General features: G+C 42.2%; 1 protein-coding gene across 5 annotated transcripts in view; it reads left to right on the top strand.

Moving 5' to 3' along the window:
* The window catches only part of PXYLP1 (2-phosphoxylose phosphatase 1), a 60,648-nt gene that overhangs the window by 13,446 nt on the left and 31,931 nt on the right, over nucleotides 1-15,271 (top strand). For 4 of the 5 annotated variants that reach the window (XM_075507382.1, XM_075507379.1, XM_075507380.1 and 1 more), the window contains one exon: nucleotides 4,195-4,326. In XM_075507382.1, the coding sequence (XP_075363497.1) occupies nucleotides 4,248-4,326 (79 nt within the window). In that variant the 5' untranslated portion in view covers nucleotides 4,195-4,247. Of the gene's footprint in view, nucleotides 1-4,194; nucleotides 4,327-4,722; nucleotides 4,907-15,271 lie in introns of those variants that run through there. The other variant, XM_075507383.1, reaches the window with a different exon arrangement.

Raw genomic sequence — 15,271 nt, 5'->3', positions numbered from 1 at the left:
ATATGGATGATTTAAAGGATGTAACAGTATCGGTCAATTGGCACAGAAGTTTGGCAGTGGTGGTTTAGTGTCAAGTCTAAGCTCACAAGCGCTTTGAAAGCATTGATGTCAAGTTATTTTCAGGGCCTGACTTAAAATAATGAAAATAAATAGTTTAGCTAGTCAACCCTGCAAAAAATGTCGTCTTTATATTTTCCACAGGAGGAGGGGATGCCAGGGGGGAGGTTCCACGTGGAGCACTAGCTAGCAATACCCAGCTACTGCCTACCAGAAAGTAGGTTAGTCATGCCAGCTGGTCTGCTGGGAGCTATGTGCTTAGTCTAGGCTCTTAGCAGACATGCTGCTCTCCCAGCATTTCTAGGTAGTTTCTAACTTTTCCGGTGAAATGGCCTAAAAGAGAATGTGACTTGACCAAATTTTTCCAAGAGCCTAGCAGAGGCTTGGCTGGTCTCCTGACTCCTTGGCCTGGCCTTCAATTGTAAGACTGTTTTTACCCTTGTGTGAGCATGCAATAGCCTAGCACCTTACACTAGCACGTGTTGGCACTGTCTTGAGATTAGGTAAGAGCTGAGGGTGCTCTCAATTCTGTGACTCATTCTGACATGTTTTGATGAGTTGAGATTTTTGGATCATGTTTAAAAGAAAAAGAAATTCTGTGGGTAGGTAGGTATGCTGCAAAAGGTGGCTCAGAAGTAGCATTTCAATATAGGATGCTTTATTAACGACTGTCCTTCAGAATATCTAGACTGCTTATGTGTGTCGTGCTTATAATTAGTGTTGCCGAAATAAGTTTGGGGTTCTGTAGGTCGTCTTTATCAAGTCCTGCATTTGTAGAATCATAGAATCATTTAGGTTGGAAAAGAACTTTAGGATCATCAAGTCCAACCGTAAATCTAGCACTGCCAACTCTACCACTAAACCATGTCCCTAAGCACCTCATCCTTTTAAATACCTGCAGGGATGGTGACTCAACCACTTCCCTGGGCAGCCGGTTCCAGTGCTTGATAACTCTTTCAGTGAAGAAATTTTTCCCAATATCCAATCTAAACTTCCCCTGGCGCAACTTGAGGCCATTTTGGTCTTGAGCAGAAGACCTGTTCTCAGGGAAGAGCATAAATCACTGCTTTTCTGGCATGTGTGAGAAGCTGCTGCCAGAACCCTGCTGCTCCCACTGCTGAGTTCCACCTCTTCTGCAGCAGTATGGTGCTTACCATAAAAAGTTACTACTTTTAAAAAGCAATAACTACTTATCTCTGAAGCAAAGAACCAAGGCCCATACCTGGAGATTAGCGAGGTGGTGTTGTCAGCTGTCGATAGAATTGACCTTTGAGTACTGAGAGCTTACAGTGTGGAGGTGGCAAGGCTGGGGCATGACCTGCACTCTGGCCTGTGCGCAGAGTAAATAGATCAATATTCTCGAAATGTCATGTTAGCAGTAGATGCTCTGCAACGCTGCAGCCTCTTCCTATGTGGTAGTATATTCTGAAGACCCAAAATGTGTTCTGCTGTGCGGTTTGTTTTTTGATCTGTCTGCATATAAAAATAGTTTTGTGGGGAGATAAGGTTGGTTAGCTTTTTATTCCCTCCCCCGGCTCAGTTTTATCTTTTTTAGCTTACAAATGCTCACTTCAGTGAGTGTTCACGGTGCTTATTGTACTGTCTTCACTTAGTACGTGCTGGCTAAGTGCTGCTTTTCCCTGGGAGTACCTCGTGTGCCAGCACGCAGGAGCAGAGGCTTCAGTACTCGGTCTTAGATACGTTCACCTGATTCCCAGCAGCTTGGTATCAGTAGGAGCTGATGACAAATTGTATTGACAGGCTCTTATTTAACAGTTACTCAACGGGAGTTGTTCCTATTCCTCATAAGTTGTAACACAGCAACTTTTAATTTAATAGGCCAAAGTATATTTAAAAGAAAAAACTTTATGCCTTGCTTATAATTCCTTGAATGTTGCATTTAAAACTAAATGTTTTAAAACTTCTGATCTTGCAAGTAAGGTTTAAAGCTAAGTAAGCTTTTTCTCTAAAACATTTTGCTAATATGAGGTGTGTGTGATCTCCTTTTTCCACTCTTGTAATTTTTCCTTTTTTGTGTCAATTTTTTTTTATGCAGCACCAGTATTAATGAGTATAGAGACTGTGCACAAGACCTCTTGTTCCTGAGAGCTTTTTAATAGATTTTACCTTTTCCTCCCTGCTAAGTCTAATCTTGCTTTTTCCTGTGGTTCCCCTTCTGTTCTTCCATCTGTTTGGTTTAACTGCTTTATTCTCTCCTGGCGTTTTGTATACACTAATCCTTATACCTTCTACCCTTTGCAGCTTTGTTTTAGTTTTAGTGGCTTAGTTCAGTTTAGTTTCAGCATACCTTTCACTAAGATGTTCCAGGGTGAGCTATGCTTTTGTGAAACTGAGACTGTTAAAATCGTTCCTTCTCTCTTTCTTTTTTTTAAACTTCATTTTTATTACTGCTTGCACATGCCATTTATGGTGCTATTGGCATTTTTGAAAAATACTGTAATAGCTCTGGTTTCTTGCTTCTCAGAAACTCTAGTTCTTTCCATTTTTCCACAGTTTCCAAAAGCTGTAAAGGTAATTCCCCAAGTAAAATGAGATGGAAAGACCTCAATCCTGCAAAATGTACATGCATAATACATTTCACTTACTGCAAGCCCCACTGCCTTCATTTCTGGAAGGTCACCGCTGATGCTCTGGGTCCCGTTGCTTTGTACTATGGAAGTCACCTTAGGCCAACTTGTAAATCCCACAACTCTTCGTAAGAAGAATAACCACAATAGATAAAATAAGAAATTCAGTGATTCATGAGACATTTTCAAATACTAATGAGAAAATTAATTGGGGAAAAAAATATTTCTGAGTTTTGAGATTGTGATTTTTACGTGGTTTATCAGCACTTAGAGATAGAGATTAAAATCTTGCTAAGATGGTTAGTTTTTGGAGTGCAGAAGAGTTTTGATAAAAAAATATGTATCAATTACATGTGTAAGTAAGCTTTTTCATTCTTAAAAGCAGAAAAGAAGAGAGAGAGATCTCTTTCCATGAGCAAATAAGTGCTGGGGCAAAAAGAAACATTAGGGGGGGGGGGGGGGGAAGTTATTTTCTGTCAATGTGTTTGGATGCGCTGTCATAAACAGAGCTCAGTTCAAAGGATCTGGGAATCTCAGAAGATTTCTTTCAAGACTAACTAATTTCCTGCAACATGCTGTCAGTGCTAGGGAAAGGCATCTCTTGCACATAAGAGCAGCTGGTTGTTTAAAAAAAAAAAAAAAGTGTGTGTGTGAGAACACCACCCCCCCATCCCTTATATAGAGCTATTTTCCAGTGGAAAATGGACATCTGTGAAAACAGGGCACTTCAGCAAATTCTGTGCACTTCAGGATGTCATTTTGCAAGGAAAAGTGTTTTTTACTAACGGAGCATGCTGCTTCTTTGGATATTTTCAGGAGAGGGCAGGGTTTTTTTTGTCTTTTTTTTTTTAACTTTTGCAATGAGTTATTTGAGTTTTGAAGTTTCATTAATTACTGATTTGACATATATTGTTCTGATCCTCGTCAAAACAGTTGTTTAAAAATATTGTTACACAGAATTATTCCAGGTGTTCATCTTAAGTCAATATACTTTTCCGTTTTCTGTGTAGTGGTATTGGTAATTTTTCTTACTCTTTATTCTCTTAAAAAAGAATTGTGAACTTTGTATCAGTAAAAGGGCTACCAGTCAGAGAAACTAATTTTTAACCTATATTTAAGAGTGTGTGTACCTTTTTAACATGTTAGGGGATTATTTTGTTTCTAGGGATGATTTACCAAATTGCTCTTGAGAGCCCTTAAGTAATAATATTCTTGTGATTTGCTCTGCACAGGGGCAAGAGACTTTTGTTAAAGAACTGTTGACAATGTTATGACATGAGTATTAACCTTGTGTTAGCAGGAGAAAACTTAATTTTATGAGAAATGGCAATTTTTTATTTTACTTGAAAGTTCTGTCTTGTGGAAATATAGTTAATCTCGTAACTAGGGTGAAGACAATTTATTGATACTGTTGTTGCCAATTTGAATTGCCTCATGTGCTTGCCTTTAAGAAGTAACTTGACACTGTCAGAAGGATATTTGAATTTTCTTTGCTATAGCTGATGTTTCCACATCTGAAATATGTTTGCCCATGTTTTGTTGTTTGCAGGAACTATTGATATATGAAGATGAAACCATGAAGAGAAAGCAGAACGCATAAGAATGCTTTTCCGAAACCGTTTTCTGTTCTTGCTGGCTTTGGCAGCCTTGTTAGCCGTTTTGAGCCTCAGTCTACAATTCTGTAAGTGTCCTCCCCTTTTGTTTTCTATACATAGTGGTCTATAGGTGTGTTTAAAAATGGCCACGCTTACATGTTGTTTAAGCATTCTTTCTATATTTAAATATTTGTTGTTTCTTGTGGTGTGGTGTTTTTTTTTTTTTTTCCCCAAAATAGGAAAATAAATGTAAGAATAAAAATAGTTTTGTGTGCCATATAGGTATCTATACCATCTAGAGACTTTTCAACAGGCTATCTCAGAAAAAAATCCTAATTTTTAGTGCAGTTAAGTAATTGAATGTGACTGAATCCTTCCATGAAAGTAGACAAACCACATTTGAGTAAAAACTGCTGCAATTCCTATTTTACATTGCATCAGACCAGATGGGATTGAGAAAACTGCTGTGAGAGGGTTGAGTGTTGGAACTTCTCCTTATTTGTACCCTCACATTAGGAAACTTTACACAGTTGAATTGGCTCATCACAAGTGTTTTTTTTTTTAAGAAAAGAGCAATTATGTTGTGCTTCAGATCAATTAATCATGGGTCAGTCCGGAGGGCCGTCATTTGCTGATGACTGAGCAGGCAGGTGGTGCTGAATGCAGGTTGGTGCTGTTGACAAACGAGCATTGTGCCATATGAGTGCTTATCACCTAGCTCACCAAGGGTAGCGGTTCCTAGGTGAAGTGAGGGTGTGCGTAAATCCATGTGCTAATGTACTAATACACGCCGATGTAATTAGTTGCTGTTAAAAGGCAAGGAAAAAAGGCATATCCATAGTATAGGATAACATTCTTTGTTGTTGTTGTCTTGCATCGTGTTTTAATGTAAAAGTGTGGTCCTTCTGGTCTATACTTTTTTGTATATGTAAAAAAAACCCCAAACCAAAGGGTTACTTAAAATTTAGAATGCGTCTTTTGCATATGATAGACAACTTAAAAAAGGGGGGGGGAAGGGGAAAGAAACTTTGTGGTTTTATGTTGTTATTTTTTGTGCGTTTAAACCGATCGGCATGTAAGACGGGGGCCTGTGGCTCTGAACTGCTTTTTCAGCCTCCTAGGGGTACATGCCAGTGGGTCTGATTGCAGCTTGTTTTGCCCATTAGGCTCTTTATGGCTCTGCCCTTGATGTTATATGGTTGTGTATGTTATATGAATTGTGTAGCGGGTGAATTGTTATATGAATTGTTACATGAATTGGTTGTGTATGTTATATGAATTGTTATATGAATTGTGTAGCGGGTGAAGGTCCTAGAGGAACTTCAGCTGAAATATGAAACTGAATTGTTAAAAAAATTGAGCTTTATTTAGCGATGAGGAGGTATGCATATAGGAGAGTGAATCACATTTCATCAAAAGAGGAAGTTATTTTCCACTTAATTAGGAGATAACATTTGTGCAAGAGGAATTCCAGGAGATAAAGATGTTTGGGGGGTGCTTTAAAAAGCACTTAAGCTACAGCAAGCAGCCATCATGAAGCTTAGTGCCAATACCAAGATACATAGAGAGATTTTTACATAATGAGAACTGAAGTGCAGGCTAGCAGGAACCAAGTAGTTTATGGCATACAGGTAGCCTGATATTTTAACTTCTCCCTGCTTCAGCTTGTAGAGAGATTAGTTTGGAACAAAGACCATCCCCAAAGCAAAGACAAAACTCCCTTCTCTATCACCATGTAACACTATTTTGGAAACCAGATGGAGTTTGGAGAATTTAAAAACCAAGCCAAAGTCTTAAAGCCAAAACCAATTTTTCCTCTCCAACCCCAAAACAACCCACTACCTGCTAAATTATATTAGAGTCTACAAGTGCTTGGTGAGCTGCTTTCAAATTAAACATAGCTGTAAATTTTTAGTCTTCTGCAAATTATAGTTCCTGACTAGTTTAATGTTAAGCTAAGGAAACACTTGATTCGGATCTTTTAATGAAATGGGCATGCAAACATTTAAGGAACTACTTGCAAGACAGTATTAATGGAAGCATAGTTTCAGTACTGTCTTAGAGCAGAAGCTTTGGTCAGTCTCCATGACCAATATGAATGCATAAAATTGCTGTTTGGATAAAAGTGGACCAAGTACTAGCACATGGTGACGCACGTGCCGATGCAATGAGGCGGTAACACCCACCTGAGAAATTTCAGAACAGCCTTCGCAAAATGTCTGCCAGCCCCTCTGGTACTGCATGATATGGAGCACTTTACTGCGATAGAACGTTGAAGAAAATTTAAGCGTCCGGCTCCATGGGACATGGAGAATGGTCTGCCAGTATGTTAGTCTCCTTCTGAGTAGTTTGGAGTTTATTGTTTTTTGGAAAACCAGCAAAATTTCAATTACTATATGTATTTTTAGGGATGAGCTTTCTTTCACTGCAGATTTAAATACAGACTCCGTTTGTGGTAGCACTATGTACTTAGTAGATTCTGTACTTACTAAGTGTTTCCTACTGACATGTTGAAGGTCCTTCCTTGCACTGAATCTGTTACTCTTAAGACATGACACAGTTCAGAGGCATGCATCCCTCATGATTTGATTCTCACTGTTGCACAAAGTGGTAGTACTGTAGTCTTGTTTCACGTATAAAACTTTTTTCTGAAAGCAATGTGCTGCTTTTCTTTTCCATCAAACTGTAAAACTTGATTTCCAAATTTTGATCCCTTCCGAGCTGCTTGGAGAAAAATGTTGGTTGTACTGCTGTCATGGTTTAGCCCCAGTTGGCAACTAAGCAGCACACAGCCGCTCGCTCACCCTTCCCCCCCACGGTGGGATGGGGGAGAGAATGGGGGAAAAAAAAAAAAAAGAGTAAAACCCGTGGGTTGAGATAAAGACAGTTTAATAGGACAGAAAAGGAAGAGAAAACAATAATAACAATGATAAAAGAATATACAAAACAAGTGATGCACAATGCAGTTGCTTGCCACCCGTTGACTGACGCCCAGCCAGTCCCCGAGCAGTGATCCCCGCGCCCCGGCCAACTCCCCCCAGTTTCTATACTGAGCATGATGTCATATGGTATGGAATAGCCCTTTGGCCAGTTTGGCTGTGCCCCCTCCAGCTTCTTGTGCACCTGGCAGAGCATGGGAGGCTGAAAAGTCCTTGACTACTGTAAGCACTGCTTAGCAACAACTAAAACATCAGTGTGTTATCAACATCATTCTCATCCTAAATCCAAAACACAGCACTGTATCAGCTACCAGAAAGAAAATTAACTCTATCCTGGCCAAAACCAGGGCAACTGCTTTATAATTTGTGTCAGATCATGGAGTGAAAATGAGAGTTTTCATTTCCCTTCATTTCATTTAGACACAGGAAAATGCTCAAGCCACTGATTTTTTTTTTTTTTTTTTTTTAAAAGGAAGTTACCTCCAGAAGCATTTGGAGTGGAAACTGATGCTTTCTGCTGTTGTGAGATTGTGATTCCCTGTTAGCAAGCAGCGCACAGCTCTGTGGAGGAGGGCTGGTCATTTTAAAACATACTACTGCTTTTCTAAGCAGTGAATGTTGAAACTGTTTCTTCCTTTCTGTGCTAAATTTGTTTAGAAAAGTGAAACAGTGACATTAAATGCATAATTATATAAATGGTACATATATTCCTTTTTTAAACTTCTGCTTTAGGGCAAAGCATCACTCCCGTAAATGCTTGTTATTTTATCCCCTCTTGTCCACACCTGGAACAGTGGCGATTTGAAGCCAGACTTGTGAGTTGTAGCTGACTCTGAAGTGAAGGGTGTAGTGAAGGCCAAGTTCAGCTGGTTTTCCATAGGTTCTGACTCAATATTACAAACAGCCCACACTGGGATGGCTGACAAGATTACAGTCTGTCTCATGCTTGAGCTGTGAGGGTTCAGGAATCGCTTGCAGCAGTTTGCAGCCCAGTCAAGCAGAAATCGATGCTGGTTTACTTTAATAGACTATGCTGTGAAGGGTCTGGAACTCCTCTACGAGCAGTGATTTCTGCACGATGAAGCGGAGGCGATGGGTGTCCGAAGTGTCAGCAGTCCTAACGCAAGTCCGTCCTTCCTTGTAAGGTGAAGTCCCAAGGCAATTGTTTCAGAGCTAACAGTTGTCACAGCTCAGGTTTAGACACAAGGGGAGAAACGCTGAGGACAACGATCAGTATTGGACCTCAGGGTCTTCGGTACTGGTAGGCTGCGGTGGACCCAGGATCGATAGAAAACTTTGTCCTGTTTTGATGTTCGTCCTTGGTCCCTCTCTCTTTTATTGTGGTTTCTGAGTTCTGATCTAAACTGTCTGCTTTCCTGTGTTTTGTTCCCCCCTGCCCCAGGCCGGTGCTCTACACAGATACTAATACTGCTTAATTTACAGGCTAAATCGTTGGGAAAGTTTCCCCCAAAATCGTCTTGACAGCAACCAACATCTCTGAGTGCTTAAAAGTATTCTGTCCCACCAACAGTTGCAGTGGATAGACGTGGACTGGTTGGCAAGGATCACTTTTACAAGAGCAGGAGCTGCCCTCTGCCTTGTGCCTGCGATGCCCTGGTACCAGAGATACAGAAGGCAGCTCTGTAGAGCAGTCGGTTCACGTTTGTCAAGCGTTGTGTGCTGGATTGGCTTGCTGGATCAAATGCCAGATCTGACATTTCTCGTTGGTCCAGCTGAAATTTCTTCACTTCCCTGTCCTGATGAGAGGGAGTCATATAAGCAGACTGCACTTTGCCAAATAGTTGGAGAAAGGACCTTTTTTAACTGTATTATTCATTCTTCAAGGTGATGTAGCTGCTGTGGATCGCATAAGATGCCTTCCTCCCCGCTGCCTGAGTCCTCTGTCACGCAGGTTTTGGGCAATGAGGGACCTGAACAGTTCTGTTCCTTGTGCTCTCGTATGGGAGCGAAAGGCACGGGGTCTGGGCGTGGTCCTTACGTATGCTGCTACCTGCTGCATCGGGTGGGTAGCAGTATACTCCTGCTGCTACATAAATAACTCCGTTTTTGTTTCCGAACGTACCTGGTGGTGAGTGATAGGAGAATGAGATTTGAGACATGTTTGAAAATTTATTAGACTATTCCAGAATCTATTCATAGTTTTGCCAGGGTTGTTTACCATTTCTAGCAGGCAGATAGAAGACTTCTAAAAAGAAGTTTATATTGGATGAAAAAGTCTTAATGGTTCTAGGCATCTTTTATGTAATCGTATGGCCTGGAATGTGAAGCAAAAGACTGGGAGCCAGATGTGTTCTCAAATTCAGTTTGGCTATTAATAAATTGTACAGTGTGAAACCTGGACCAGATCAGCAATAGAAGGAGACTTTCTTGAATGGCAAATGCGTCCAAATTTTGTATGTGTGTTAATTTTTAGGTAGTGTAGAAAAATGACAGTGTTAAAACGCCAAAAATGTTCCACTGCTGACTGAAAGCTTATGATGTCTCTGGTGGATGATTCCAGTGATGAGAGTTTTTGTTTGGGAAACCCATTGGATAGGGTGACTGGTTGACATCCAAACCAAATATGACTGGCAGCTTGAAGTTTTATTGGTAATTGTCATTGTTTCCCTCTTGTTTTATGTTTGGGGCCAGATCTTTGGGAAAGAGTGGAGAAGTATTTTCCTTATAGTGTTTATCACTCCACATGTGTTTTATTTTTCCCCTCTTTGTTTATGTAAATGATCATGGTTCTAAAACGATTTAAGACTTCAGTACTAGAGACAAAAGGAGAACCGGTTTTGATAGACTTTTCAGTTAGACTGTTCTAAAATAGAATTATGTTGTTTTTCTCTTAAAAGACTTCAGTGTTTTGCTTTGTCACAAAAACTGCAGAATGGAAAAATTACCTGTGCTAGATTGTGGGCTGTATTTTTGTCTCTGTAAATATTATCTGTAATGCTGTTGACTAGAGCTGGGCAGTTTACTTCTGTACAAACAGAGTGAGTGCAAGCTGGGATACTCTATTCTTTTTCGCCAGAGGAAAAGGTTGCAGTGGTTGAGGTCTTCCTTCCTATTCTGTGCTGCGTAAAATGCCCCGAGTGGTGCAAAGGGATGGTAAATGCGGTGGTTGGGGGAGTTCCTACGGTACAGAGACAGAGGATGGCAGCGCGGCTAGATTCAAGTGTGTTGTAAGGGATGTGTCAGAATCCGGCTGTGGTGCCGCAGCCTCACACTGAGGGGAAAAGGCATAATTTAGGACCCTCTCAATGTCAATTACATTGGTTAGCCCTTAGGTCAGCTCAGGAACAGGAGGTTGCAAGTATGCCTGAAGAGCTGCTTTCTTTTTTCCCCTTAAGATCGGTGTAGTACATGAGAACCCAATTACTGGGCAAGCACAGACCTTCCAGTACATTAGAACGTCTGTGACTGACTGCAGAAGCCTGAAGGTGGGTCTCCTCAGGATGTCTCAACTATTTATCTTTGAAAGTACCTTGAATAAACCAAACTGAAAGGAAATTTAAAAGCTAGCTGTTAAGATACCATACATAAAGTTTACTTGACAATGACTATGGATTTTTATTTTTTAATCAAATGCATGTAAATAATTTTTTTTCATCAAAGTAAATACCTTTGTTTACTTTGTTTTTTATTTTTGTTTCCATTTACTGAAAGCCTAAGGAAAGAAACAGTCAGCAGAAGAGGACTAAAACTGTAGTGGGAAAGCATCTCTTTCTACTAGCTATTTAAGCCCATGATGAGCATAAATTACAGACTCTCCTTTTGAGCCTGCCTGCTTCAGGCACTTGCAGAATTGCAAAGTCCCTGGCTCTCAGGCAGATCCTGCATATGGAGCTTCTCTTGTGGTTTGAAGTTTGTTTCCCTAAATACTTTGATATTTTGGTCAGTGCCTCAGGCATGTCATTCGATAAAAAGAATTTTGGTATCTGCCACTGCTTTTTAGGATGTCGGCAGCTACCCTGGCAGGGTGCTGGTTCCCATGTAAAGTGTGGTGTGTTGGTTTGTTGTTGTTGTTTTAAATACTTTCTCTGCCTTGGTGGTTCAGGCTTGGGTGTTGGTGTTTCAGCATGTCTGGAGATGACATTCTGCTTTTCCAGTAATAATTTCCCTCTACTTTCTGTCATCTTGTTTTGCACGGGAGGTTTTGGTTTTACAGATGAGTCATAGGAAACAGAAATCAGGATTACCCACAAGGAAAAGTAGTAGAGTTTTATTTTCTTGCCTTGAGTGCTGCAGGCAGCTCTTATTTTATGCGGACGGTGTGGGCACCATATGCAGTCCCACCAGGATGTTGCCTGTAGGAGGCAATTGCTGCGTTGCAGCACAGCCCCTCTTGGAAGCCCGTTCGCTTTAATAGTCCTAGCTCTGCTGGTGCGATTGCTGCCGTTTGCATCCCTGCTTGGTGGCCCGATACAGCTGTACCAGGGCAACACTGAAGCGTTTGGCACTCAGCTCGGAATCCTTGCCACTGCTTGCTTCGGGTCCTACTGTAAGACAAGCCGTGGTGCGTGGGTGCTCGGACGGTCTGGGGAGGAGGCTCCGGGGGAGCGTGTGCCAGTGCCAAACACTCAGCAAGGACTTGCAGGTGTGAACGGAGGTGGAAGCTGACGGGGTGTAGCATCCCTGTTCAGCCTTTCCATTGCAAAGCAGGATGTGCTTCCTCAACTTGCGAAGCTGTGGCTGTGGCACCGCAGAGCTGCCGCCGTCCCCCTATCTCCACCCCGAACCAGCGTGGGGGTGTGAGCTGCGCCCACGGCCCCTTGCCCAGAGACTGCCAGGGGGATGCCGAGAGGAGCTGGGATATGCGAAGTCTCTGGAAAAAATGGGTGGGTTGAGTTTTTCCCGAACTTAACTTCTGAAGGAGAAGGGGGGAAAATACCCCAAGGTATTCAGTAAAAAGATAATAATAAGCTTCTGGCTGTTTCTGGATGGAATACATGTCCTTACCATCTCTCTAAGGTGAATTCCTTACCCTCTCTTACTGTTCCTTACCAACAAACAGTAACTACTTATGTTTCATATTTTAAGAATGTAATTTCTTCAGTGGAAGAAAAAAATTAGAGTATTGCATTTTGCTGATTTATATGACTAACTATATTTAAAAAGCCACAACTTTAGAATTCTTGATGCAGAGAACTTGTTTTTGTCATGTGTTACCAGCATATGAAACTGAAAGGAGATCAGATATCTCCCTTCCTGAATTTTGCCTTCAAGCTCATAAGCATGGCAGATTTTCCACTCGTGAGAGGTCTCTCTGGGTTTTTTGAAAGTACTAATTTAATCTGAATTTAAGATTAAAGGGAAAAACAACCCACAAATAATATATCCAAGGCTGTGTACATTTTAGTAGTGAATGAAGAAAACTAGCTGTAAACAAAGATTAGCTGAGCTAGAGCTCAGTCTGGCTGCTGCTATAAAAGACAACAAAAAACACTTCTTCAAATACATTAGCAGCAAAAGGAGAGCTAAGGAGAATCTCCAGCCCCTAGTAGATGTGGGAGGAAACACAGTGACCATGGATGAGGAAAAGGCTGAGGTACTTAATGCCTTCTTTGCCTCAGTCTTTATTAGCAGGGCCGAATGTTCTATGGGTACCCAGCCCCTGGAGTTGGAAGATAGGGATGGGGACCAGACTGGAGCCCCCATTATCCAGGGGGAAATGGTGAGTGACCTGCTGCACCACTTAGACACTCACAAGTCTATGGGGCCTGATGAGATCCACCCGAGAGTGTTGAAGGAGCTGGCAGATGTGCTCACCAAGCCCCTTTCCATCATTTACCAGCAGTCCTGGCTAACTGGGGAAGTCCCTGCTGACTGGAGATTAGCGAATGTGACACCCATCTTCAAGAAGGGCCGGAAGGAGGACCCGGGGAACTACAGGCCTGTCAGCCTGACCTCGGTGCCGGGGAAGCTGATGGAGCAGGTCATCCTGAGTGCTATCACACGGCATGTAGAGAATAACCAGGGGATCAGGCCCAGCCAGCATGGGTTCAGGAAAGGCAGGTCCTGCTTGACCAACCTGATCTCCTTCTATGATAAGGTGACCCGCCTCGTGGATGAGGGGAAGGCTGTGGATGTTGTCTATCTAGACTTCAGTAAAGCCTTTGACACGGTTTCCCACGGCATTCTCCTGGAGAAACTGGCTGCTCATGGCTTGGACGGGTGTACTCTTCGCTGGGTAAAGAACTGGCTGGACGGCCGGGCCCAGAGAGTGGTGGTGAATGGAGTTTACTCCGGTTGGTGGCCGGTCACAAGCGGTGTTCCCCAGGGCTCGGTGTTGGGGCCAGTTCTGTTTAACATCTTTATCAATGATCTGGACGAAGGGATCGAGTGCACTCTCAGTAAGTTTGCAGACGACACCAAGTTGTGTGGGAGTGTTGATCTGCTGGAGGGTAGGCAGGCTCTGCAGAGGGACCTGGACAGGCTGGATCGATGGGCTGGGGTGAATTGTATGAGGTTTAACAAGGCCAAGTGCAAGGTCCTGCACTTGGGCCACAGCAACCCCATGCAACGCTACAGGCTTGGGGAAGAGTGGCTGGAAAGCTGCCCAGCAGAGAAGGACCTGGGGGTGTTGGTTGACAGCCGCCTGAATATGAGCCAGCAGTGTGCCCAGGCGGCCAAGAAGGCCAATGGCATCCTGGCCTGTATCAAAAATAGCGTGGCCAGCAGGACTAGGGAAGTGATTGTGCCCCTGTACTCGGCACTGGTGAGGCCGCACCTCGAATCCTGTGTTCAGTTTTGGGCCCCCCACTACAAGAGGGATATTGAGGTACTGGAGTGCGTACAGAGAAGGGCAACGAAGCTGGTGAAGGGTCTGGAGCAGAAGTCTTATGAGGAGCGGCTGAGGGAGCTGGGACTGTTTAGCCTGGAGAAAAGGAGGCTGAGGGGAGACCTCATCGCTCTCTACAACTACCTGAAAGGAGGTTGTAGAGAGGTGGGGGTCGGTCTCTTCTCCCAGGTAACAAGTGATAGGACAAGAGGAAATGGCCTCAAGTTGCGCCAGGGGAGGTTTAGACTGGATATTAGGAAATTTTTCTTCACCGAGAGGGTTATCAAGCATTGGAACAGACTGCCCAGGGAAGTGGTTGAGTCGCCATCCCTGGAGGTATTTAAAGGACGTTTGGATGAGGTACTTAGAGACATGGTGTAGTGATGGTTTTTGGCAGTGTTAGGTTTATGGTTGGACTCGATGATCTTAAAGGTCTTTTCCAACCTATATGATTCTGTGATTCTGTGATTCTGTGATTTTTGTTAAAGATGCTTTTTATGTTATAACTGGAGATATTTAAATAACTTTTTTGTGGTTCTCAGAAGTGGTGGTGTAACGTACCAGTCCAGAAGTTAACTCTTGAAAGGGGACGAGACATGACAAAAACTTGAGAATGATACTATGGGACAGTCTTATTTTCTCCCAGAAAACCAGAGCAATCATTTTTAAAAACCTGACCTATATTTAAAGCGGATAAAGTTCCTTCAGACAGGATTTGACCAGTAGAAGTTACTGGGCGGGCTACAGAACTTTGTAAGTCTTCTTTAAACATATATATTTTGGCTTCATCCATGATGGTTAGTGGAACTGTATTTAAGCAGAGATTAATATGAGCTGTTAAAACATATGGTTGAAGGCTACTGTCAATAAAGCCTAATACTTCACAAAAACTAACTGCAAGTTATTAGTTAGGCTTCTGCAAATCCTTACTACAGTGTTGGGGTAAATCCTAGAGGGAAGGAAACAAGACTGGAAAATAATAGGCACTTTAACATCATTTCTCTCAAAATCCAACTCAAATCTTGGTCCTAATACCTGTGACAAAGTTGGAAAGTGTTGAAATTTGTGCTTCAGTCTTTCAGTAATTATAGTGATACATATTGCAATTATTTTAAACATGTGAAAGGGTCGGTGACTTTTTGTAGGGACAGTCTCATAGGTATGTACCTGTCCTTAATTGTTTGGGTTTTGAATGTATAGTAAACAACAAAGGGGTTCTCAGTAGGAGAAAAACTGTTATGCTTACAGTAATTAATATTTCTGTCAGTCTTTACCTAGACTAATGCATTGATCTTAATTTCCTCT

Source organism: Mycteria americana, chromosome 7 (assembly GCF_035582795.1).
Source record: "Mycteria americana isolate JAX WOST 10 ecotype Jacksonville Zoo and Gardens chromosome 7, USCA_MyAme_1.0, whole genome shotgun sequence".
Taxonomy (NCBI): domain Eukaryota; kingdom Metazoa; phylum Chordata; class Aves; order Ciconiiformes; family Ciconiidae; genus Mycteria; species Mycteria americana.
Note: the sequence above shows the minus strand (reverse complement) of the source record. Positions and strands in the feature narration are given on the sequence as shown.